Source organism: Tachypleus tridentatus, chromosome 1 (assembly GCF_004210375.1).
Source record: "Tachypleus tridentatus isolate NWPU-2018 chromosome 1, ASM421037v1, whole genome shotgun sequence".
NCBI classification, from domain to species: Eukaryota; Metazoa; Arthropoda; class Merostomata; order Xiphosura; family Limulidae; genus Tachypleus; species Tachypleus tridentatus.
Genome location: NC_134825.1, coordinates 55,053,937 through 55,081,775, shown reverse-complemented (window position 1 = coordinate 55,081,775; position 27,839 = coordinate 55,053,937). Strand labels below are relative to the sequence as shown.

The 27,839-nt window shown below is 33.2% G+C and overlaps 1 protein-coding gene and 1 long non-coding RNA gene across 6 annotated transcripts in view; one reads left to right on the top strand and one right to left on the bottom strand.

Annotated features, from left to right (window-relative positions):
* The window catches only part of LOC143249218 (septin-7-like), a 59,287-nt gene extending 38,355 nt beyond the window's left edge, over positions 1 to 20,932 (bottom strand). For 2 of the 4 annotated variants that reach the window (XR_013027642.1, XM_076498711.1), the window contains exons 1-3: positions 20,680 to 20,932; positions 15,453 to 15,565; positions 3,561 to 3,810 (exon numbers count right to left, since the gene is read on the bottom strand). Coding sequence is in view for 2 of the 4 variants with exons in the window: in XM_076498711.1 (XP_076354826.1) it covers positions 3,561 to 3,699 (139 nt within the window). In the remaining 2 variants the exon portion in view is untranslated. The remainder of the gene's footprint in view (positions 1 to 3,560; positions 3,811 to 15,452; positions 15,566 to 20,679) is intronic. The other 2 variants (XR_013027639.1, XM_076498702.1) reach the window with 1 other exon arrangement.
* Positions 20,933 to 21,087: 155 nt separating this feature from the next.
* Positions 21,088 to 27,404, top strand: LOC143249190 (uncharacterized). 2 transcript variants are annotated; one of them, XR_013027628.1, is made up of 2 exons: positions 21,088 to 21,321; positions 24,856 to 27,404. It is a non-coding gene; the product is annotated as an uncharacterized LOC143249190 (long non-coding RNA). The 2 variants fall into 2 exon arrangements; XR_013027655.1 differs by lacking the exon at positions 21,088 to 21,321 and adding an exon at positions 22,726 to 22,916.
* The last annotated feature ends 435 nt before the right edge of the window (positions 27,405 to 27,839 follow it).

Below are 27,839 nucleotides of genomic sequence, written 5' to 3'. Positions count from 1 at the left end.
TTTTTAACTTCCGTCATGCCTAACAAATTTGGTCTGCTAATAGTGTTAGTATGTGGCATAACAAAACTTATTTTCTTTCAATAAAGATATCAAAATTTGTTTCATATAATTCATGGTGATATTTGATGTTATGTTTCACGGCACGTTGACGTTTTGACTGTAGGAAGTTTCAAACCTTTACATCACTGTAAACTTACGTTAATTGACTTATTGGTTTTCAATAAACACGTACAGACTAAAACCGAGTACAACATGCTCAACGTAATAGTTTGAGGGGGCATCTCCTTAATAAACATGAGAGTCTATGTTAATAGTCTTCATCGTTGTTTAAATGATCGTATTAAATCAATCCACAAGTACAATATAAAACAAACTATACAGAGAGAAGTGTTATTTTCATTTTAGTTTTCGAACACTTGGCCTATTTCCTTCCCATAATAGACTTGATATTAACCGTGAAACTAGTAATCTGAGAGAATAATGTTAAAGGGCGTTTATATGATCAGATTTCTAAATCAGTTCTCAAGTCCGTATATAACATACATGTTAAATACACCATGTAACAAAATTTTTACTTTTTTCTTGTTCCTGGGCAGAAAGTGCTATTTCCCAGTTGCTTATGCCTAAAGTAAATGGAAAACAAACCTATTTTTCTCTTCAAACTTTGCTTTTGTAACCTGGATAATGAAATTTTTAAATTTACCCATCTTCAAGAACATTCCAGGAAGATTTAGTGCTGAATAGCTCTTAGAGAATTTTTTCGAACTTACAAGAATTTTCAAGAACCTTTTAGAATTTTCTAGAACTTTCCATAGTAATATTTATATGTAGGGGCTCATCACTTCAATTTAGCTTTAGCTGCCTAAGTGAACACACAAACCTATCTGATTTTATCAGAGATGACATCATGAAGCTGCAAGCATTCTCCAGACGTATTGAGCTATGTATGTGGCCAATTTATCAAGACGAGCGAAACAGTACTCTGTGACAGCATCTGCTAAAATGTGTGAAGCCTACAAAGTTTTTTTTCGGCATGCCTGTCGGGGATCAAGACAAACCCTAGACACATCATTTTACTTGCGAGCACTGAAATAAAAACTATAGAAGGTAAGACGGACAATTTTTGTTTGCTTAAGTAGTAATATTTTATATTATACAAAGTTTAGACCTTTTAAAATTTAAATATTTGTTGTTTTTTAATTTCCAACAGTATAGAAAAAATATCACATATAAAATATTTTGCATGAACCTCTTACACATTAGTTGTGAATGAAATAAATTTATTATTCATAATAACAATTTTATTTTGCTCTTTTGCAGGATGGTACAGAAGGAAAAAGAGAACCATGAGGAATACAACAGCGTCAAGACCTTGTTAGAAGCCTTGAAGTATGATGAGTATGGCTGGGAGGTTATCGGAAACTTCAAAATGGTGGCATTCCTAATGGATCTCCAAAGAAGCTTTACCAAGTTTCCCTGTTATCTTTGCCTTTGGGACAGCAGGGACACCACAGTGCACTACAACAGGAAGCACTGGTCACAACGGACAGAGTTCTCAAATGTGAGCCACCAGTGGACCTCCAGAAGGTCTTGTTCCCGCCATTGCACATAAAATTGAGTCTTATGAAACAATTTGTAACAGCTCTTGATAAGGAGTCTGTAGCCTTCAAGGTCCTTCGAGACTTTTTCGTCAGCTGTCTGAGGCAAAGGTCAAAGCTGGTGTCTACGTTGGGCCACAAACAAAGAAGATCCTGGAGTGCACAGAATTCCCCAAGAAGCTCAGTAGGAAGGGAAAAAAGCTTGGGGCAGCTTTGTCGCAGTGGTTCGGGGCTTCTTGGGCAATCACAAGGCCGAAAATTATGTGGAACTTGTTGAGGCTCTGGTGAACTACGGCAAAATGGACTGCACGATGTCCATGAAAGTCCATATCCTTGACGCTCATCTTGATAAATTCAAGGAGAACATGGGAGAATACTCAGAGTAGCAAGTCGAGCGCTTCCAGTAAGATATACTGGACTTTGAATGCCGCTACCAAGAAGCGTATAACGAAAACATGATGGGAGACTATATTTTGGGGCTGATATGTGAAAGTGATTTACATTACAGTCGCAAATCTCGATAAACTACTCACTTCTAAATATTTTTGTTCATTTTTGTATAACTTTATACATGTAAATACATGTAAATCTTGATTCATATGTTGTTTTATTCAAACCTTATGTAAATGAAAATTTGCAAATTTGCCCATTTTTACATAGAAAATAGGTAAATTTCTAAATTTCATTATTCAGGTTACAGAAGCAAAGTTTAAAGGGGAAAATGGCAATTTTCTGTACTTTTACAACATAAGCAATTAAGAAATAACGCATACTATCCAGGAACAAAATTTATGTTACATAGTGATATGCATGACCGCCAAAACAGTGCAGAACAATAATACTGCAACTTAACTAGTATACAAATAGGATAACATCAATAAGATTGTAGCTTTTGTTAACTTATTAAGATCAAACCGGATTTAAAGTTTCCAGAATATATTAATATTACCGTTCAAGTTCATATATTAAGTAGTAAGTTTGTCACTTAATATATATAGCATATATATATATAAACTATATAATGTCATGCATTCATTATAATCTTCATATCTTACAAAATCCAAAACAGTCATTCAATTTTTAAACCACGATGTACCTAAGTTACAAACTGTTTTTTTCTACTTTTACAAAAATGGCTGGAAGTAGATTCCGAGGTTTACAAGTTGACTAGCGTAGCTCAAATTCCTGACAAATTCCGTTGCGTGAAGTGAAAAGTGAGACTCAAGGCATCTGAGGAGGGACAGTTTAACTAGCTAAAACATCTGCAAGCAAGATCGATTACCAACGGTATCAATTTTCAGTTTTTCAGAAAAACATTTTTAATTATACAGAATGGTGTGCCACCTTCAAGATTTCCCAAGGTGTGATGCTTCAATTTTCGTTAATTCCAAGAGCAAAAAACTTGAAATCTTACAAGATAATCAAAACCACTGAATGACATAAAATCCATCTCTAATACAAATTTGACACAATAATGTTTGTTCCGACAAGCGAAATAATTTACCAGTGGTTAAAAAAATATCTTTAATAATAAAAAGAACGATTTTTTCAAGCATAACATTCTCTAAAAAATTTAACCTTTTTTTAACTTGTATGATAATTTGTTTATTATCAAAACCTGGAAATTAGGTACAGCATAAGCCAATGATGAAAAATTAAATGTTTACATTTCAACAGTATTTTTTATTTGAATTTTAAGAACTCCCTCACACGACGACAAATTAAACTCCGTTTTCTTTATTTTATCATTGTTGTTCAAATTAAAGTGCAGATAAAAAATTAAATGTGAAAATATAAGTTATTATATCCTTCTGATGATGCAAAGTGTTATAATTTACTAAAACAACACGTACTTTTAACAGAATTTTAATATATTTTTAACCACCACAGAAAAGTGTACGTAATTTTTATGTAACTAAAACATAGTACGAACGTATGTAGAACAACAGAACGTTCACCTACCGACCACCATTAAAGTAAAGTTAAATCCTCGCTTAACTGCTTTTCTATACACCTGTTTTGGTAAGTTGGCGAATCCAACGTAATCCTGCATGTCATTGTGTGAAGACAACGATTCTTTGCCTTCGCCTTTTCCATTCATTATTTCGCTGTCTCTGTCCACAACCTTTTCTTTATTGACATTTGTCGACAAATTAGAAATAGGCGAGGCGTTTCCATCTTGACAAAAAAACAGGTCTCTTTTAGAGGAGAGCTGGAAATGAGAAAATTAGTTGTTAAAAGAACTTAAACTTGAAATTATTTCAACATTGTTTTATCGTTGTTGTCTGACATTTGTAAAATAGATGTAATATTTACTATATCTATCTTCACAGCTATTAAGCGTATATATTCACGATCAAAACAAAATACATCTAATCCAATAACATAATTCAATAATAATGTTAATACAAATAATCAGGTTATTGGGTAATTTATCGTAATGATCAAACGACGAGGTAAAACGTTCACGAATAACAGTGGTGAACAATGGAATATAGGTTAGTGATGCCAAAACTAGTCAAGTTCTATAGCCTAATATACTTATCTCTGTGACGTATACGAGAACATATCTACATGTTTTAAAGAGATCTATAAAAATTCGCTCTTAAATTGAACAGTAGTAAACCAGCACACTAACTTAATCAAATAACACAATGCGGTGTTATTTCCCAAAGTTAAAAGCCTTATGGGTGAAACAGAGGTAATTGACCTCATTAGCCAGAGTTTCCGAGTTCAACAAATCCCCAGTCTTGGAATTTCTTTCCACTTGTCAGCATTTCACATGGAAAGTTTGTGTTGGAGAGACTCATTTCATTTATTCATAACAGGATTGAACATTGTCTGTCTATATAAAAATAACAGGTGTACACTAACATATATAAAGCAACACAAGCTAGTCACTACGCGAAGCCCCTGCTAGTGAAGCGATATGTCCACGGATTTACAACGCTAAAATCAGGGGTTCGATTCCCCATCGGTGGGCTCAGCAGATAGCCCGATGTGTCTTTGCTATAAAAACACACACACACACTATGTGAAATAAAAGAACATTGTTCAACTGGGTCCAACTTGAAATTAATGTCACGTTTAACGACACAAATTATGTTTTTCTCTTAACGATTTTGGGCACAGACATTTTATATGTAGAATAATATAAATAAATAAATAGTTATTTTAAAATTAATTAGTACACATACAGTTTTACCAAAACTTGCTTCATTCTCTTAACCTTGTATTTGACCGCCATGATCTGGTTGTTAGGGCGACTAACATATAGGTCGAAGATATTATAACACCCTTTCAGCAGTGCGAAGGCTATTATATTAAGTTCAATCCCACTGTTCGTTGATTAGCTCAAGCTCAAATGTCTGTTGTTGTTTTTGTCTTTTACATTTAATATTTTACTTAAATCACTTTCTTTGCATTTATTGTTATTGTCTTTTAGATAAACATATATACGATTTTTTTTACGTTTTTACAATAGCAAAACGAATAAATCCATTTGCATCTAAATGACATTATCAAGGTTCATAAACCAAACATTTATTATTTCTATCTAAACATTGGAAGGTCAACCAAAGTTCAATATTCAAGTCGTATCTAGTATCTTGCGCCCTCTGTAACACGAGTAGAATTTACTAAATGACTGTTACAAAATTTGACGTTGACGAATTAATTGTTTTTCTGGGTTATATCACCCAATTGACTTTGTATACTGTAGCTTGAATAAAATGTATCATACTTCATCAAACCTTAGCTTGCTTGTAGCCTTCTTTATATGATAAAGTTCACCGATTATTTAATTACATATATCACTTGACCTACGTTAAAGGTCAAGGCGCCCGTTTAACATCAATAAACGTAAAGATATTTTATTGGTTATCACAGTCATCTTGGCAAATACACATAGTACACTTGCCAATTTCTGAGTAATGTTTCAATTGTCAAGGTAACAGGAAATGTACCAGTACTGAAATTACCATTTCTGTTGTTTTCTTATTTTTGAATAATACACAATTTGTCTCTCACTTCGTTATCGTGTGTTGCTCAGATGTTTCAAATGGTAGTAAATGGGCACCGATATCAAAGTTTTCAGATGTACCAGAATAATCATAATATTCTTATTTTATATCTATCTGCATCACGGACAAAACATTCATATAATTTGGTTCGTCTTTTCAATCCATGTAAGAACGTAATTTATAAATTTATAAACGAAGACTGTTGTTCTTACGAGTTAATAAAGGAGTTCTATCAGAAAAGTCCATATATTTTATTTTTAAAAAATGTATGCCTTGTAGAAGAAAACTAGCTTGCTGGCTTGGCATGTTTTTGAATTGTGGTAAAGTTAATTCAAGTAAAATAATAAATAATTAGTGTTATAAATAAAGTGAATAAATAATATTGTAATACTATTTCAATCCTTACCCTAAAAGCCTGTTTTGTAAACGTTTTAAATAAAATTGATAATAATTACACCGTGGGTAAACAGTTGCTGTTTATGAAAACTGATAATATAACGCCTTGATCACTCACTCGTTTGTCTGTCGTATCTCAGCTAACATGATGAACCCTGGAACTAGACGAAAGAATGCACTACCAACAGGATATGACAGACGTAGTGTAGTTGACTTATTATAATATATTATTCTTACAGTTCTTAAAATGAATATTGACAACTGTTCCTTTCTATGAAAACAGACTTGTCTCTAACCTAAGTAAAGTTTTTATTGGGTTAACATATTCACCTGTTGCATTATAAAGTAAGTCGTAAAAGATGTCTGGTTTATTTGTTGTGGGCATTCGCACAAGGGTTATGTGCACTAGTCGTTCCTAATTCTGAAGTGATGAACTTGAGTGAAGGTATCTGGAGTCAACAACATTCTTCGCCGACTGTTGGGCTACTCTGATCGAGTAATAGAATTTGGTCTACACTCTTATAACGCACTGCGAATCATAAACTTTCGGACTCACAGTTTCAGTTTAAGTACGTGGCAATACTCTGCACGTAAGTAAAGTGCGAGAGAAGAAGGTGTAAACGCAATGCATCCCACGATCAACTGTTATATAATCCGATTTTATTTTCTGTAGAAATGAAGTTTACAATATTACTATGGTATATTTTACTGTGAAGAATTTAACACATCTAACAATTAGTAAACTGGACAGGCTAGAGTAACCAGAGAAAGTGGATCGTTTTGTATCTGTACTTAGAGTAAAGCTACTAAAACTATCTACTAAAACTAATTTTAAACTACTGATCAGAGGGAATGGAACCAGTCAGCAACACCCTTCCGCCCATTAACTACGGTAGTGGATTGACTGTTATTCTCATAACGCACCCACAACTCCTGGAGTGAGGGGAATATTTTTGGTATTGCACAAATTTTAAACCTGGTTCGCTAGCTCCAAAATCCAGAGCCGTGCCATAGAAATAGATAATTTTGTAGAATGTATATACACTGGTAAATGTACTGACAGAACAGTGTTAACCTGAACACGTTTTAGTTATCATTCAACTATTAGTTAAGGTTACTTAACAATTTCTAAGTTTATTAATGCTCATCTCTTTTGAAAAGCGAAGTATCGATGGAAGAAAAACTACCTCGTTTCATTTCTTGGTAGTATTTAATGACTTAACAGCATTGAGTAAATATACTAACGTGTGCGTAAAAGTCAACTGTTGAAGGTCGCTTGAAAAAACAACAAAGAGTGAAACCTAAACATATAATGACGTATGCGAATGAAAAGTTGAAGTTTTTAATCGTAATTCTAATCGAGTTCACCAATTTTTGGTTCTTCGACTCGACTCTGTCTTTGTTAAACATTATAACTTAAGAGTATAATCTTAAACCTCGAATTAATGAGTTGAAGTTCATTTATTAGAAGTATTTAGTTTCTAGTGTATTGATGACTGTCAGTCATACATAAATGAATGCATTTTTACCAGAAACAGCTGCTTATAGAAGGTAAAATTATATTATATATTTGTAAACCAACCACAGAATGTTGTTTGTTGTTAAACATGAAAGCCGGTTTCTAGCAGTAGAAGTTCGCAGATATACCTCTGTGCCACTAGAGGGCCAACAGAATGAATTTAGTGCATAAATATCACAGATATAGCTGTTACAGCACAAATATTCGTCTAATTACAATTTCGTGTAACGGTACTAACAAATATATCTAATTACATCTCAGACAAGGCATTCATTCATATTCGATAGTTTGAAACACGTCATATGAGGTCTGAAGAAAAATACTTGACATCCAAAGCAGCTGGCTCTGTTTTCTTAAGATTATTTGCTTTCACACATTTCAGAAAATATGTCTATCGTAAACCAAATCGCATTCCTTGCTTTTAATTACGAAGAAGAAATTAAATAATTAGGAAAGTAACAAATAATTCAACTTATGTAAATGTGATAATTTTACACTCTTTATTCTCAGATTTTACATTTCCTTCCTTCAAAGGTTAAGTCAGGCAGAGACACAGGTCGCAGCTGAAGGAAGTGAAACCCATGAATAGTTCTTTGAAAGTATAAAATCAGGCCAGAATTAGAAGCTAAATTTATTCTCGATTTTTGTCACAGTTGAAAACTGAAAATGGAATGTACAGATAGCACTTTTTTTTTTTTTTTTTAACCAGATGGCGACTAAATATACTGTACAGACGAAATTATTCACAGAAATATTTAACGCGATCAAGTGACTTCATTGGTTGAATTAGGCCCGATATACGAGGCCTAATTAGAAGAAAATAGCCTTGGTGTACTGAAACTAAGCCTGAAATGGATTGAAACCAGGTTTGTTCATTTGCAAAACAACATGAGAAGCTGCTTGAGGGAAAGGCCGAGGATGGCTGAAGCCAAGCTTCATACCAACAAAAACTACTGTCCGAAACGGTAAAGAAAACATACAGGCTTAATTCAGCTACAGAGTGAATTACCTTAACAATATCTACAGTGCAAAAAAACATTGTATAAACTCAAAATCATAATTGTTACCCATTGATAAGTTTGCAGCTATAATTTAATAAAAATAGCTTGCATTCGTTATCTGTCGCGAAGCATGTTACTATACATGAGCTGCTAAACACGAAGGGGATCACTGGTATGGGTATAAAAATATTAGGTAAAATAAAGTACAGAACAAACTTTCGATTTTGGGTATTCCAGAGGATCAAAAGTAAATTTACGGACTTACAGCGCTAAAATGTGGGGTTCGATTCCCGTGGTAAATGCATATAGTCTATAGTGTCGATATTGGTTGGCCATCCGCTAGTACAGCGGTAAGTCTACGGATTTAATATACCAGAACTCTATCCCAGCTACTGACGAAATTACTGCACAGAAAGATATTTTAAGAGATACTAACTGGAAGAAAATACATAAATATACTTATCACCCATTTAAAGGCTTTGTCCTTGCTGATGTGGATTATTTATTTTATCACAATGCCTTAATGACGAACAATAAACTTGTTCACATGCAAAAACATGATACTGGTTTATGTACAGTTTGTAGTAAAGACACTGAAACAGTGAGACATTTATATTGCCTGTGTCCAATGGTTCATCTCTTATGGACGTTAGTTTTCGACATTATTTCCTTTATCATACAAAAATCCGTACCATTGAATCAGAAACGGCAAATTCTTATACAGGGTTTGTTTGTTTGTTTGTTTGTTTGAATTTCGCATAAAGCTACTCGAGGATTATCTGTGCTAGTCGTCCCTAATTTAGCAGTGTAAGACTAGAGGGAAGGCAGCTAGTCATCACCACCCACCGCCAACTCTTGGGCTACTCTTTTACCAACGAATAGTGGGATTGACCGTAACATTATAAGGCCCCCACGGCTGAAAGGGCGAGCATGTTTGGCGCGACAGGGATGCGAACCCGCAACCCTCAGATTACGAGTCGCACGCCTAAACATGCTTGGCCATGCCGGGCCTCTTATACAGGGCTTCCTAAAAGGATTAAGAAAAGATGACAGTCTACAGTGTATGTTTTGATTACATTAACTAAATATTGTATTATGACTGTTAGGAAAATTTGTTTAGCCAAAAATATACAATTAAATCTGTTATAATTTTATAAAGGTCAGTTAAGAAAGAAAATAAGTTTTCATTATTCCAGGTATGTTATTCGTAATGATGTCAATTCTTTCTTTCAATTTTATTGTAAACTTATTCGTCCATGTTCACAACGTTACATTATTGTGTGTCCTTTGATATGAGTAACTACCAATAGTATTCGGTACATTCAATTGTGGCCCGGCATGGCCTAGCGCGTAAGGCGTGCGACTCGTAATCCGAGGGTCGCGGGTTCGCGCCCGCGTCGCGCTAAACATGCTCGCCCTCCCAGCCGTGGGGGTGTATAATGTGACGGTCAATCCCACTATTCGTTGGTAAAGAGTAGCCCAAGAGTTGGCGGTGGGTGGTGATGACTAGCTGCCTTCCCTCTAGTCTTACACTGCTAAATTAGGGACGGCTAGCACAGATAGCCCTCGAGTAGCTTTGTGCGAAATTACAAAACAAACAAAGCATTCAATTGTATATAATTGTGTATTTGATTGTTGTATTTGTTTTGCATGTAATATATGTGTTTATGAGGCCTCTTCAAGAGCTTTGTAAATAAAAAAAAAAAAACGGATTTACGTACTAAAATCAGGGGTTCGACCTCTCTCGGTGGGTTCAGCAGATAGTTCGATGTGGCTTTACTATATGAAAAAACACACACACACATATGCGTTAAAAAATGAACAAATGTTCACTATGCAAGAAAGATGTTTCTTCGACCTTTTATGTTTAATTTCACTTAACATTTTCACTACTGTTATAACAAATACGACCTTATCTGTAACGTTAACTTATTTTGAACAAACAATTTTTTTCATTTTAAATGTTGCTCATTAGGAACTGACTGTTGCTAACTCTATTGCGTTCGACGAGAGAGCTGACTCATTACTTTCGCCACAAAACTACACAGGTTGCTGGCGCCTATTGGACTCCGAGACTTTGGCTATCGTCCAGTTTAACAACCATGTCATTGCCATGAAATCTAATACAAAAATAAACTATATGATAATGACGTTCTAACTATAGAATTTTTCAAGTTGTATTTTCAAGTAATCAACCTAAACCATTAACAAATCAAAATAGCAAATATACTGATAAGTTTTCATTTATTCGAAAGTTGTTTCTAATATGTTGAGAATAAAATTTGTTTTTAATAGTAACTACTCTTAAGCTATTCCTTGACCTAGTTTTTTCAAAATTATATTTCAGGGATATCCTAGTTTGATGACTGAAGTCTCGTTTCTGGCTAATGTCCTTATAAGAGGATTCATAAAGAAACAAAACCTAGTGCACTCAATCACCAAAAGGGGCACCAATAAACACGAATAAAATAACAGCAACTATAAAGTGTTCCACACGTTGATGATATAATAATTTGTTAATTTAGAAATTTAAGAGAAATAAATATTAATAATAGTTAATGATTAGTATTCGGTATCATAGGATGACATCTAATAAAATCTGTTGATTGATTTTGACAGCAGTTTTGGAGATTAATTATAATGAGCTCATTATTAAAATGTTCGATAATTATGTAAAGCTAGAAGCAATTATATTTAATAATTTTTGTGGCAATTTGTAGTATATTTTAAAATTCTAAAATTATGTCAAACGATTGTACCATCGGGCCCGGCATGGCCAGGTGATTAGTACGCTCGACTCGTAATCTGAGGGTCTCGGGTTCGAATCCTCGTCACATCCAACATGCTCGCCCTTTCAGCGGTGGAGGTGTTATAATGATACGGTCAATTCCACTATTCGTTGGTAAAGGAATAGCCCAAGACTTGTCTCACACTGCTAAATTAGGGACGGCTGGCGCAGGTAGAGCCCTCGTGTAGTTTTGTGCGAAATTCAAAACAAACAAACAAACTGTATCATTGTTTGAAATAATCGAAAATGATTAATATATAAATCTTAATCTTTGATTTAGCTTAGGAAATTGAGTTGAGAACTGTAATTATGCGTGTTACTCACTTGATGTAAGTGTTTATTACAAGAAATTTATTATTTATTTATTCGTTTTTATTATAAATTTATTAAGCCTACTTCTGTATCTATTGTTATGACTTAGACTCGTAAATTTTAAAACTATGTTTTAATAGAGCTGAAACCAATATTGCCAATTTATTCTATAATTTATTTACGGAAAAGATATAATTATCTTATGTAGATTAATCACTACATGCAGAACAAAAAAAAAGGGGAACACTCAAATTCATTCACGTATAAAATTAGCCAGACCTGGCCTAATGGTTATCATGTCAGGCTATTGATTGAAAATTCCAGGATTCGAGACTTGATGCTACTGAGTACATTCCACACTTTCAGTTTTTGGCACTTTTTATAAGTAATAGTTATTACATTACACCTGTTAATATGTTAAAGGAACCAAAAAGGTCACTCATGCATCTGATATTGTTTGATGATAGCTTTCCTATGGTAGTTCAAAATTAGGAGTGACTGTACCTGAACCCAGGAGTTCATTGATTTGGTCATTAAGTCCATATATACACAAGGTGTCGTTCAGTAAATTTTTTTCTGCCCAAATCAACTGTTTTCTCTTTATATATCTTAAACAAATTACCTATTCCTTTTCTAATAATTAAATAATCGATTGGTTTGGTTTGTTTCGAATTTCTAGCTGTCCCTAATTTAGCAGTGTAAGACTAGAAGGAAGGCAGCTAGTCATCACCACCAACCGCCAACTCTTGGGCTACTCTTTTACCAACAAATAGCGGGATTGACCGTCACATTATAATGCCCCCACGGCTGAAAGGGCAAGCATGGTTGGTGCGACCGGGATTCGAACCAGCGACCCTCAGATTAAGAGCCGAACGCCTTAACCCACCTGGTTATTAAAAAGATAACCAAAACCCAGTGTGTGTCTTTGTACTTATCTTCAAACAAACCTTCTTTGAGCTACTCATTATACACTGACTTTAAATATTATTTACCTTGTCTGTACGAAACATTTAAATAAAATAAACTTTGTTTGTAATTTGTACAGTTTTAGTGAGATTCTATTGAAGTCTTGATTGAGATTTATTTTCTTACTATTCACTATTTGATATAGAACAAAGCCACATTAGAATATGTGCTATGTCCATCATGGGAAATAAGACCTGTAGGATTTAGCGTTATAAATCCATAAGCTTACCGCTATCCCATCAGAGGACATTCGTGTGAAATTTTGATAATATGGTAAGTTGTAATGAAGGTGTTTCACATTTAGGAACTCAAGTTCTTACGAGCAGAAACTCCATGTTATTGATTTGTAAGTAGTCCCCCCCTGGTACAGCGGTAAGTCTACAGATTTACAACGCTAAAATTAGGGGTTCGATTCCCCTGGGTCGACTCAGCAGATGGCCCAATGTGGCTTTGGTATAAAAAAAACACACACACACACTTGTAACTCGCCAGGTTTGTATCTACGACGTTTTTCTGTACTTTACACATTTGTTGTAAACTTCTCCCCAAAATGTGAATTTGTATCTCAGGACTGCTGCTATGGATATTAACACTTTTACCAAAATAAAGCAAAAAACAACTTAATATGCATTCAGTTAAAACATAATCATTAAATATTGTAATTGTATAGGTTTTGACAAACTGATTTCCATAAGTATGGAAAATAAAGAGCTACACGTTGTAATTTCATGTACCAATTTTACAGAACGAACTGCAGTTTGAAACTTGCATTTAAGCTAGTCCTGCAATGTATTGATGCTTGAAAAGAGTTTAAGGGTTGTTTCTCATGACCTCAGTGATTTAAAAGAATTTCCACTTAACTAATTTATAATACAATTACAAAACTAAATAATGAAAATTTAATAAAAAATGCATATTGAATATACAACGTGTTATGACTCCACAGAGAGACAAACTGTGATTCTATTGTTTATTATTTTTCCAAATACTTTTCCATCAATATTCATCCAGTTTCCGGTAACTTGACTTTAACTTGGTAGGACTATACCTTGAACCAATATGTCCAGATACCGTTTATTTATTTTTATTTGAGTCTTATTAAGGATTTTATGGGGTAAAGATGTATGTTTTGGGCTCCTGTCCGATTATATTTGCAGCAATCAAGATGAAAGTTGGCGCAAACGTTAATATTCATCCGTTCAACACATTGACAACTTGTGTGAAATATGCCAGTTTTGTGTCTTTTTTTTTAAGGAGGTCGTACTTCACCGCAAAAAAGCATAATTTTGAAATTTGTGGTCAGTTACTCAGCTATATTTTGGCCAATGCGCATAAGATTTGGTACTATCTACCAGGGGTTGATACAGGATTTTTTGGTGGGGGGAGGAGTATGATCGACTAAGTAACAGTGACTTAAACCCAACTCCAACTAAACTTTTCCTTGTTACTGCAACGTAAATTTCATGGAATTAATTTAGAAACAAAGAAAAGAAACATGTATGACTATGAGCTCTCATTTATTCATTTTATTCTAAAATATCAAGTTACATGTAATCGTTCAGCACTATCGTACTATAAAGTCACTAGGTCTGAGGTCAATTTAGTAATGGTCAGACAGTAGCTCCTTGTTCCTGGAGAAATCCCACTCAGTAATCAACGTAATCAAAAATATTCTAATTGAGATGATCAGTACTTTATATTTCTGATTTCCCATTAATCTACACAATTTTGGTGTGGCCAATGGGGGATGCAGCCCTCATCCTCCCCTCTGTATCCATCCCTGCTATCTACCTTTCTATAAGTTCCACGTAGTGATATACGCGATTTTTTTAGTGTAAAAAATTGATCGTGTGGAAATAGCCCGCGAATGTTGGCTTCCCTAATTTACAATTTATTATCTGAAAAACACGTTTCAATAATCTGTACATATAAATATCGTTAGATCTTTTAATTTTAAGAAAACAAAACTTTAGCAATTTATTTAGGGGTTATGGATTTGTCTAAATGAATTGTAATTGCACCGGGAGTTACACATGCGCCCATGAGTTTCAGTTTGCATTCTCCCTCCCCAGAAGTGTATTTTCGAAAGAGATTAAGGATAGTAATATTTCAGAAACATCTTCTGCAAATTATGTTACATAATCATCAGTAACTACGTGATACTAAGTAAAATCCCAGGTGTGAGCCTGACAAAAATGTATTTTTTGGGTAATGTTAAAGTATTTAAAGTTAGAATAGTGAAAAGAGGTCAGGATGGTTTAAAGGACTGGGTATATGCTATTAAATATAAACTAACCAACGTTTTTTTAAAATGCATTGAGAGCGTTTTTGTGGCAATGGGTCGCAAAAAATATAATTATCGGATTTACAGTACAGCACACTGACCTCTAGGCCACACCCGGTCCCCCAACCACTACATGTGTTAGAGATTTTAAAAAATAACTTTTACAAAGTGTGGTTAATAGTTTGCTTGATATACGTTTCTTGACATAAGCATTTATTACTCTTTTTGAAGTTGTCTAGCCTTCCAGTTATAATAATCTTTCTGAACTTTGGCGGCAAAACAAAAAATAAAAGATATTTATTTACACTCAGTGGAGCTTACAACAAACTGTTACCCTCTGATATAAAGCGCGAGGAAACATTTTCTAATACTACACATGTCAAAACTCACTGTAGTTCTCAACAAGTCAAAGTAAAAAAATTGTTGTCAATATGAACAAATAATTCCATAAAAACTTCAACAGAAAAATTTATACTTCCAAAATTCGTGTTTTGTCTCTCCGTCTCTTTCTTAAGTGGTATATTGTATAAATATATCTTTTACATTTTTTTTATTGCTTTACTCACCCATGCAGGCTTTACATCTGGTTGTCCGATTTTGTTTTTTTGTTTTTTACTGTTAGCTAATTTAAACCTTCTTTTTCCTCTTCCTGAATGAAGTCTTTCCTCTATGTTTTTATCTAGAAAGATTAATATCGAAACATGAAACCGTTCCTTCGCCATGGCGTTGCCATAAAGTGGCAAAACAAAATCAACAGACAAATTTCAAACAGAATCTTCTTCACGTCGCGCCAAGCGGAAATAGGAAAAAAAAAATTAAATCTCAGTTTAAAAATTTCTACTTGACTTTATATGTATGTATAGTGTCCATTACTTGGGTCAAAATATTTATTTCAACAAAGAACTGTAAGAAATTAAGTTGAATGACTTCAACTAACTCTGACGGAACAGAATTGCAAGTTTTCTTACTCACATATTCCGTTCTGAAATTACAGTAAAAAAAAGAAATTGTAATTTTAACATACACGTCTTAGCATTCCAGTGATACTGATGTTGGCTCGATATACACCATATCCACATTTTGAAAAAAAACAAGATTTCCAAGCTAATTTTTGAAATTGAACTTACTGAATGACTTGAAATTAAACTGTAGAATTAATACTATAGTGACGAATCCGTTCTTACGTCTGAATTATATTTAGATGTCAGTATTTTATCAAATGTAAATTTTGTCTGTACAGGTGTTTTCCTCAAATATTAACTCACTTTTACTTCTTGGTCAAATTAAAAAGGAAATAGTAGAGAAATATCAATTAACTATAAAAAAGCGCGAACAAAAGAAATCTTACGTTATTACCGTTCAAACGTTTGTTTGTTATTAATTTCGCGCAAAGCTACACGAGGGCTATCTGTGCCAGCCATCCCTAATTTAGCAGCGTAAGACTAGAGGGAACGCAGCTGGTCATCACAACCCACCGCCAACTCTTGGGCTACTCTTTTACCAACGAATAGTGGGATTGGCCGTCAAATTATAACGCCCCCACGGCTGAAAGAGCGAGCATGTTTGGTGCGACGTAGATTTGAACCCGCGACCCTCCGATTTGGAGTCAAGTGCCTTAACCCACTGACCATGCCGGGCCGCGTTCAAACCTTAACATATCTTTTGATAATAAGTTAGAAAAAACGAATTTTACACTCCAGATAATTATGAGAGAAGTTTTCTCTTCTTCCAACTTTTAACAAATCTTGATTTTATAAGTGGAACAAAGCTGAACAATAACTGCAGGTTATTTCACGTTGCACATTCTAAATTACTGGTTATCACGCATAACAAACAAACTATAAAAAGATTAACAATTGGAAAGCTTTAACACTGCAGGTGCTTGATATGGTAGCTAACTTTACATATTGTAATTCATTAAAAACATAGCTAGTAGCTAGCTGATACGGTTCATAATTATTTACTGTATCTATTGACTAATGGATCGCATTAGTTTGAGATGTAAAATATTAAGGCTGCAGCTGTAGATCGTCAATAAAGCGCATTGTCAAACCTACAAGTTCGCAAGAAATACTGACTCATTTTCTGACAAGCACAACCAAAAAACCTTAAAATTCTCAAAGAAATCACTCGTGGAACACAAAATATAATTTACTTTATACAGTATAAAAAATACAATCACAAATATGTTGAAGATACATAAACAACTCTTAGAGAACCTTTTTATATAAATTAAGTAGCTTAACATCTCTTTTTAAATCAGTCTCAGGGTGTAACCTTTATTTTACTGAAACACTTAAATATAACTTGATTTATTTCTCTTTGAACAATTTCAATAGCAAAAATACCCCGGCCTTTTTCTTTTTTGCATAACACTCTCGTCGCCAGCCACATTATACAGGAAATTGAACACACAACACTACATGGAAAAATATACTAAACAGTTCCTAGAAAACCAGAAAATCTTCAACACGTCACTCAGCTCTTTTTATATATATATCATTTTTTTTTCAATTACACCATCATTCCCAGTTTACCCATGAAGCAAAAAGGGGTATATTTCCGAAGCTTTTGAACTATAACGTCTTAATTGTTTTGTAATAAAATTTAATATTACGTATATTGATTTTTTCACTCCTTCATTTCATACATAATATAAGGTTAGTTTCCTAAAGACACCGATTGCACAGTGTACAGAGCATTGACTACCTACATGTTACATTCTTCTATGATCGGGTGGTAATTCCTGTACTTAAGCTATTAAAAGGAACAAACACCAGATATTTGTAAAAAAGCTAGCTTCAAAAACTAATAATAACATTGTTTACACTAGAATTATGATATTTGTAGCTTATGTGAAATATAGAAAAAAACAAGTCGATTTTTGATTACCCCTACGACCTTCACAGTACCTTATTTAGTGTTGTTCAAAAGATTTGGTGCAATATAACAAGCCTGTTTTTTTGTGGATTTTTTTTTGTAATCTGACACGAGAATAATTATAAGAATAAGAATTACAAACTGACCGTTTTGAGCGGATTTTCTTATCCATGTAAGTTTAATATGCGTGTTTTTTGTGCATTTTTATGTGTGTATAGCTTAAGCTGTCAATGGTAAAAGTTTTAAAGCGTTGTTTGAACTGAATCTTTAGTGTTTGAGGTGCTTTCTACCTGAGCATTCTGTTAGGGTTTTGTGCAATTCCTTGAGATTCCCGTTATGAATGAATAAATCGCTTTCGTGGTTCTTGACGTATAAATGTGACACACCACAAATTGGAGATTTCATAACACCGAGAAAATAAAAATATTAAAACATCTGAAAAAGAGACAGTGACAAATGACACCGATTAAAAATTATGTTGAAATTGATATCCTAACTTATTTGATTGTAACTGTTAATTTAGTTTTACACAGCAATAGAAAAAAATAACTTTTTTCACACACAGATCGCTGGGTCAATTAAAACACACTAGTGTACGATGATATAGCCTTGAGGAAACACTGGTCTAGATAACAGGGAATTAGGTACCTCTTTCTCATCTTATTGGTTAACCTGTCGGGAAACCAACACAATGTCGCTAAACATTAGGTCATTTTTGGAAGTAATGTAATGGTTTTATGTGATCTATAGTTCTGTCTTATTCAAAGTTGATAAAATAATAAAAAATAAAACAAAATGCTTGCGAAGTTTCAGTTGTACCCATCATAATTTTATCCTTCTATAATTTTCTCATCATTCAATATTTGTTTTTGTTGAATCTCTCGCATAGCCACATATTGAATATCTGTGCTAACCATCCTTAATTTTGAAGCGTTAGTCCACAGTGGAATGTAGCTAGTCAACATCTTCCCCCCCCCCTTCAACCCTTCGTTTACTACTGTCAGACTGAAACATAAGATTTGACAGTTATTCTTATAACGCAGCCACGGCTCCAAAGTACGGAATATGTTTTTTCTTCGTGAGCCACGGAACCTCAAATCCATTGTCCAGCACCCTAACCATTATCCCTCAGCATCCATATCGAATTAAGACGACTTGTTGGTATAATTACCAACAATACAGCTAAGTATTTAGCATATATACAGAACTGCAAATGAAAATAAAATTGTAAGTTGGAATAAAGTATTTTTGTTTTGCGTTATATATATTTTCAGGTTATAATACTCTGTGCCATATTGAAACAATACAATTAGTTTATGCAAGTCCATTATATTAAAAGCCTTATACTGATTGCTCTTTTTAATATGACGATCTTTCCTCAGTACGATTAGTAAACACGTTTAAAACGCCACTTAATTTACAATAATTTAGTTCTTTATTGTTCTTATCGTCTTAGATATATCTTTCGAAGAACTAGGAGTAAGATTTGTACAAAACTTTTGGATCTCGTGTAGGTTTATTTACTAATTTTTATTACATTACTAATTTCAGTGTGTGACACGTTTATAACGTTGAACAGCCTGCCTATGCTGTGAGAGATCTTGTATAAAATTATAAACAAACTACATAAGGCAAATATATTCAACCTAGATTTCATAACACACGACCGTTTAATACTTATAAAATTGGCACAGCCACTGGGAAAGTATTAGTATCTTAGCATGCAACAATAAAAAAGTGTAACAAATAGGCATTAGTTTTAAAAAGAATAAAAACATTAATTAGTTTATAGTTAATTAAGAAATTAGTCCGCGTATTTTAAGCAACAGTTAAGCTGAGTAATGCTGATGTTGATTGCAACATAATAGATAGTATAAGGTTCTATAATATATACATTATATAGCATACGTTTTATTACCGTTTGTTTCGTGCTGTTATAACAAACAACATTTCTAAATATATAATTAACGCTGTAAACAAAACCATTCGTTTTATGCTGCGTAACCCTCCAACCATAAACAATATAACAATCAACGATGTCTGAAATACAATCTATACTGTAACATTAACAATACACTTAACCTGAAACAGGATCGTCTACCAAAAATTTCCATTTAGTGTTACACCAGAACATTTGAAGTTGGGTCTACAACAATTTTTGAAGTAACAAAGAATTGATACAAACTACGTCATATTTTAAAATAATTCAAGAAATGTATAATATTTGTTTTAATCTAAGTTTCAGACGAATTTAAATAAAATTTTAAAAAGTGTTCATGTTTAGAAATATCAAAATAAACAACTCTTTACCGCGGACCCGTTTTCTGCACGACTAACACACAATTCAGCATCAACATAAACCTGAATGTATATATGTTATTCTAAGTTACTTTATTTTGAACTTGACTTCAACCTGGTGTAATAAAAAAAAAAAAAATTCTCATAATACATACATTTCTTCGCCAATTTTAGATGTTTATAAACGCTTACGGTTTGTTTGTTTTTCAATGAGGGATAACAACATTAAAATAATTAACGTTTGGTGTGACTGGATAAAATATACCTTAGTTTAATCAATTCTATAGATTACACTATCGAGAATAATCTCTTTCTGTCAAAGTTTTTTTCAAACCTTGCTTAATATCAAATAGCCATTAGCTACGAATACAATGTCTGAACCATAAGTTTTGATTCCAGGTATAAGATTCATAAAATGCAGACTGTTAAGTTTTGATTTAATCCCATACATAATTTTAGTATAATAAATCATTTAAAATTGAATAAAGTTATTAATGTCATTTTTTATAACACAGAAGATGTTGGATAAATAAGTAGTTGCTCAGACGTATTTCTGTATTTAATTTTTGTACGCATAGATACTTTAAAATAACGAAAATACGAACTGTAACTTACTGATTGATGAGAAACAACATCGACATCAGGGGAAGACATGTGGAGGAAACGTGAAAAAACAATATTTTAATAACAGAACAGACAGGATGCTCAAACAGATAAAATTAAAATTGCTACGATAGAGACATGTGCACAAACTATTACGGCCACAAGCAACTCACTGGCATAGAATAGTTCGTACATAAGTAACTCTAACGTGAAATACAATACTCTCCTCACTTCTACATCGCCTAAACAAACATCTGATACTTTAACATACGTAGCAGCCCCATCCAACGTTCTAGGCCACGCCCCCACAGATATCTAATCACGTTTAAAGTGGCTAGTTTCGGACCAATCGCAACGTAAGAGTGACATTTCCTATTTGAACTGTAACACTGCCAACGATACAGCAGCAATTAAATCCTCAATAGTTTATTCGACTGAAATGTGAAAAAAATAATAATCTTTTGGAAAGTTTTAACAATCCTATTCAAATTTCTGTAGTCACTATTGGACATATGTGTTAAGATAGATCAATCAAAGATTTATGTCATTTCTGTGAACATTCCTGCACCTTTTAATAACTATAAACGTTTCATATTTTTAAAACAACAACAGAAACATTGATGAAATTCTTACTTATTAAGAAGCCCTAGGTAGGTACGTATATATGGAAATTTTGCTCATATTTTCCGTGATTCATTTGGTTTAACGTATTCTCACTCCTTTCATGTTTTTTTCGAAAGTTTACCATCTCTCTTCTTTCGTGTATTTGAGACAACATTTAATTTGAAAAATTAGCAATTTATGTGAGATTATTTTAACACCAAACGCATCATTATTTCTAAACATATTACGGATGAGTATACAACGTAGTATTACATTTTTATTGTCATTTCTCCGCTTTTGCTTGCTAGCTGTTTGTGCCAGATCATTCAACCTGTACACTTCTAATTATTTGTCTTCTATTTGTTTTGTTTTTGCAATTATAATAATTGTGTAGCGACAAAAACTAGTCCCCTCGGTAGACTCAGCAGATAGCCCGATGTGGCTTTGCTATAAAAAATACATACACATAAACTAATCAAAATTACTTCACATATTGTATGCCTTACTATATTACCAAAACGTCTAGGTGATTGTGCAAATAAATGGTTACAAATGTAAACAATATGATCATGTAATTATACTTGTCATGACCATTAGGTCTGTGATATTTTTATTCACCGCTTTTTTTCTCTAGTCACTTAGAAATATTCAAGAAATATAAATGTTTCTTTGTTGGAACTTTTGCGCAAAGCTACACAAAAGTTAACTGCGCTAGACGTCCCTAATTTAACATTGTAAGACTAGAGGGAAGGCAGCTACTAATCACCACTCACCGCCAACTCTTAGGCTAGTTTTTTACCAACGAATAGTGGGATTGACCGTCACATTATAACGCCCCCACAGCTGAAAGGACGAGCATGTTTGGCGCGACTGGGATGCGAACCCGCGACCCTCAGATTACGAGTCGCACGCCTTAACGTGCTTGGCCATGCCGGGCCACAAGACTAGAGGGAAGGCAGCTAGTCATCACCACTCACTGCCAATAGTGAGTGAATACCAAATGAATATACACACACAAAAAGTATTGGCAAAAATAACTTGTTTTCCATGCTAGACATGCCTTTTTTTTTTCTTCTAACGAACTAGTTTTACCTCCTTTCCATATTTCAATTAAATATATTGAAATTTAAAACAACTGGAACATTTCAATTGATTTAACTTATGTTTATTTCTGTTTTTCGTTCTTTATACGAGTGTTCAATATATATGAACACAATGAACATTTCCTAATATACCATGAAAAACATTACTTAGTTTGTTATTTTTTTCATGCAAAACAGAAGACGCCCCCAAATGCCATTCCACAGCTGCGAGCGTTGCTTAACGAGCACGTGCTCGTTGCAGCTGTCCTACTTTGTAAATCACGTCTGATCTAATGCAAATACAAGTAGACGAGCACGCATATACAAACTATCGGGTCACTGCCATGTTTACTAAACTTGTTAAAGTGAATAATAATTTAATTAAGTAAAACATCCTCTGTTTTAATATCGCTTATAATATCTTTCTTAGAAAGAAAACGTTTCTAAAATTCTGGAACAAGCTAGATATTTTTAAACCCTACAGTTTACAAGTGAATTTGGTAAAAGTATGAAGATAACAACACTCAGATTTGTTATATATTCAGTGTTAAAAAACAGTCAAAGGTGTGTTATTCACTGTTTTTACTTTCCTGTTAATATTGTGTTTTATGGCCTGTTTTGCAAATATTTGATCAAAACAAATGATTAATTAAGTTACTAATCGTACTTGTTTTTCAATAAACTAAACAAACGAAAGGTTAGATAAGTATTTAATACGTAATTGGTAAGACAATCATTATGAACCAGAAACTTGCATTTGTTTGTTATCAAGCGTAAAGATACAGTCAGCTATATGTGTGTGTGTAACTTGTAACATGAACAGGGATAAAACCCATAATTTCAGCATTATAAATCCTCGACTTTATTGCTGAACCACTAAATTATGCTTATATTTGTAAAAGGTAATATCAAATAGCGTGTTTCAACCTACTAACAGCTTCTTTTGGGGCTCTAGTCATTAGTAATGGTCTAGAACCACTTTTAAAAGGTCATTTTTGCTCTGTATCTATGTGTACGTAGCTATGGTTACGTAAAACAGGTCATATAAAGTTTAAATTAATATTTAAAAATGAAATTAAATTAATGTTTTAAAAACATACATTACTTTAGTCCAAAACGAAATAGTTAATTTTTTATTGTCATGTATACTCAATGAAACATCTGTGTGTATGATTTTTAAACAATGCAAAAAAAACAACACAAAAACATTTTGTATAATTATTAATGAAAAAAATGTTGGTGTATTAATTAATAAATTTTTTCTAACTAAGACAACATAACAGCATAATCATTTCCAGATCAATATCTTAGACTTATGTTTACTTCATACATGTGTAATATACAGATATTTTTATGGCTGTATTACTTACACTCTTTAGAAAAGAATGTGTTAAAAACTTCAGAACACCTTGTCTGTGTTTAGACTTCAACTTAACATAAACAGGATGTATTCAGCTCTGAATTGTGCTTAACTCCATTCTTAGGTCCCTCTCACATGAGCAAGGCAAGTGCAAGTGTCTTAACAATATGTGACTATTGCACTATATACGTTGCTAATCTCTTTGTCACAATATCCACCATACTACATATCATTAAAAACAAACAGAAGTAAAAATTTACCTTCAAATATTTGATTGCAACACTATAACACACACGTGGTGAGGCCTTCTGGAAAGTGTGGAAAGGCCTGAACTTAAACTATAATCCAAGTGAGGTTAACACTTTAGATCAAATTTCCTTTCATGTTAATGTATAACAAAATGATCTACTAAAATTGCATAATTCATAGTTGCTGTTTTCAAATAAAAGGCAGAGATACTGGCCAAAAGTTGGTGAGACTCTTTCCACAGAACCACACTCCACTGTTTAGTTGCAACTAACATATTTTCTTTACTTAAAATCACACACTTGTGTCAAATTACTCTTCTTGGCTAAGCCAAACTTAATAATACATCTTACATCTCCTTCAGAACTCTTGATATTGTCTTAATACTTACTTAATGGTTTCAGTTTTTCCTGAGAATACCACAGGTGCACAACTTTAATTCATGAGGTATTATATTGTATCTCAGAAACACCATTTTTTAGTCAATCCAAGGTTGTGAACTTCACCATATTAAGATTTGAGTTGAACTGTGGTAAGCTTGGTTATCATAACTGATAGCCTTTCTGTAACTTTATTTCTATAAAATTTAAACCTTATGCTCATTATACAGAACCCTTGTTAAGCTTCATTTAGAATATTATTCAGTCTTGAGTTACTTTCAAAAGAAACAGTTCAAAGAAATACTACTATAATGAATCCTTGGTGTTATAACAGCACAGGTTAAGATCCTTAAAAGTATTTTATCATGAGAAATAAAGGGTTAGATTGTATGTAACAGAAGTGTACAAAATTATAATGGGAAAAATACAGTATCAATGCATCAACATTTTTTACTAGATTTAAGACTTAATAGGGTAGATATTATCTGAAAATTAGATAATTTTATTTTTTTAACAGGATGGCCATCTTTTGAAATAAACTGCCTTTAGACTAGTAGACTCAACTTGGGAATGTTCAAGATAAGGCTTGATGATTACTTGGGAAATCAATGATGGATATAAGGAAATTACCTCAAATGTTGTGTAACAAAGTTTTAACTATTCTATCTAGATTCCTACAGTAATAATAATGATTTCAGTCATATCAATGAAGTACTAACTAAAATACCTACTTGAATTTTAGTTGGAGAAATCTGTTGTCTAACATAGCAGAAAAGACAAAAGTTGAAAAAGAAAATTCGATTTACATAAAAACAATATTTATTCTAATACTGGAATTTTAAATTAAGCTTACAAGTAATGACTAATTTATTAGTACTAACAGATTCATAAATTTTCTTTAAGTCATGATTAGTGGATATGATATTACGTTATTGCCATTAAATTATAAGGAACATTTAGTAATAAACTTAAAGAAACTTTACTTCAAATGGGAGTTTTTTATAGTTTGTTATTACACTTTAACAATGAGAAAAACCTTTGTGCAGTTAATATTTTTCTTATCTGAAAATGTATTTCACATAGATAGCTTTCACACAGATTAGCTATCTTCCATGCAAACTTGCCATAGAGATTTTCATGCAATTAGCCTTGAGGCAACATCCACCCACTTTCACATGAGTTAATATAAATTGTGTCACTCAGTGACAACATCATCATGTAACAAAAGCCCTCCAAAAATATGAAGATAACACACCTCCATACAAGCTGGCTTCCCTTGTTTATTTGCAATTGTGAAACTTCATTCTTTAGAAAGGTAAGTAAGAAAATATGCAATGAAAATGGGGAGGATGGGTGGTAATGTGTTGGAAGATGAGTGCCTATCACAAATACATTTTCAGGTAAGGAAAATGCTAACTTCCAAGACAATAACTCACCCCCTTACACAGATTAGTTAGAATCCGATGTCGATGTGATGGAGGGACCAATGTAAAATTCAACTAGATGAGCACCCTTCAGAAAGCATATGAATGATGCCCATGGGGGTGTGACACCCAATAGCAGGAGCTTCAAAGAAAACACCCTTGGGAGAATTCATCTCTTCTCATCCAGGATATACTCTACACTCACATAGGAAACGGGAAAGAGGCATAGAAACCAAATTTATGTTGTAGAGACACACAGAACTAGTACACATCTGTCTGAATATTTGCCCAAAAGTCATCAGACGACCAATGCATGTAGTGTTTGGACCTCATTGGGATTATACCTTGCATGTGTACCTCGAGGCTACCATCAGATGTGACAGATCAAAACCAGCTGTAGGAGGAAGGCATTTATGATAAGTATTCATGCATACCTAAAATCTATTATCAGACTCTCTAGGGCTAACTCCAACTGTGGAAGGATAGCATTTTTTATATATATAGTATGAATAACTCAACTCACCTGTCAGTCTTAAGGGGCCCAACACTAGCTGTTGGAGAAGACTGTAAGAGATACATCACAGCTGTGCATGGAGTGTTCGTATAACTCTACAGAACTTACATCAACTGCAGGAGGACATGTTTATTATGTATTAAAGGGTGGTAATATCAACTCTACTTAACACATTGGCTGCTGGAAATGACAGACGAGTGTTGGATATAAAACTGTTTAGTGTAAGAGTTATTGTTTGGTTCATTTAGTGATTATTTAATTTTTGTAACAATAGTGTTGAAGTAGATTTCTTTAAAGGCAGTAGTTATAGCAAATTTCACTACATAACTCAGTAGCAGTCATACTTTGTGTATGTAGTTCAGTTGTTTACATATCTTTCTGGAAACCTCTTAAGTTTTCTCGCTCTGTGAGTATTGTTACACTATATTGTCTCCTAGTTTGTTGAAAGTTCCAAGTCTCAATTTATGAAGACATATATATATGTAGGTGACAATGCAAGCACAGATAAAAAAAATTCAGTCAAATTAAAGAAAAAAATGTGAAGTTGGCAGACGTATGGGTTATTAGCCTTAACAGGTGATTTTTTTTGTGTGATTTCTATCTGTATTGTAACAACAAAGATAGGAAAATAATTTGTTTTGTCACTTTGTTTCTAAAGTAATGGAACCAGTCTACATGGACTTTTGTTGAAAAAAGATACAATTATTTAAAACTGTGGTAATCAACAGAAAATTTAAGTTAGTGGAAGTGAAGTGAGACTGCATGATTGTTAGTTTAGTTATAACAGGTGATGTATTAAGGTGAGTTTCACAGTTTGACATAGGTAAGGAGAATAATTTGTCTTGTCAAAGAGTGTTCTAAAGTAACTGAATCCACCTGTGTAGATTTTGATAAAAAGGAAACAATTATTTAAAGTCCTGAATACAACTGTGGTAACCCAAGAGATAACGTAGATGAATTTATCGCAGATTTTATAGTAAGGAACAGAGTACCAAAATATAATTCATCATGTCATTTTGATTATAAAGTAATTGAATCACCCTATGTGAACTTTTGTCAATAAAAGAGAATTACTTAAAGTTTGAAATACAATTGTAATATCCATAGAATAAAGAAATTTTGTACATATGTTTGACTTGTTTTGAATTTATTATTTTAAAACAAGTGGATTGTTTGCTTTCAGTTTATTGTTACAATTTATCACCAACAAGTCACAGCTACCTACTACAATAGACCCTGTCTAAGGCGGAATCGCACGGGACCAAGTAAAATTTCTGGCTTAAGCAGGTTTTCCAGCTTAGACAGTGAACATGTATTTCCTTAATTATATATAATTTTTTAGCGGAACATTATACATGCTTGACTCAAGGGATGTAAGGCGTTTGTGAATAAAGTTATTATACTATTTATGCTATATTTATTAGAATAAGAACAAAAATAGACATTCAAAATATACGTAGGTACACAAAATCTTAATCAAATTTAGTTGAAGAAAGTGTCCAATTACAACTGTTTCGTATTTCTAATGGGCTTTCTCATGCGGTTAAAAAAGAACGTCAATTC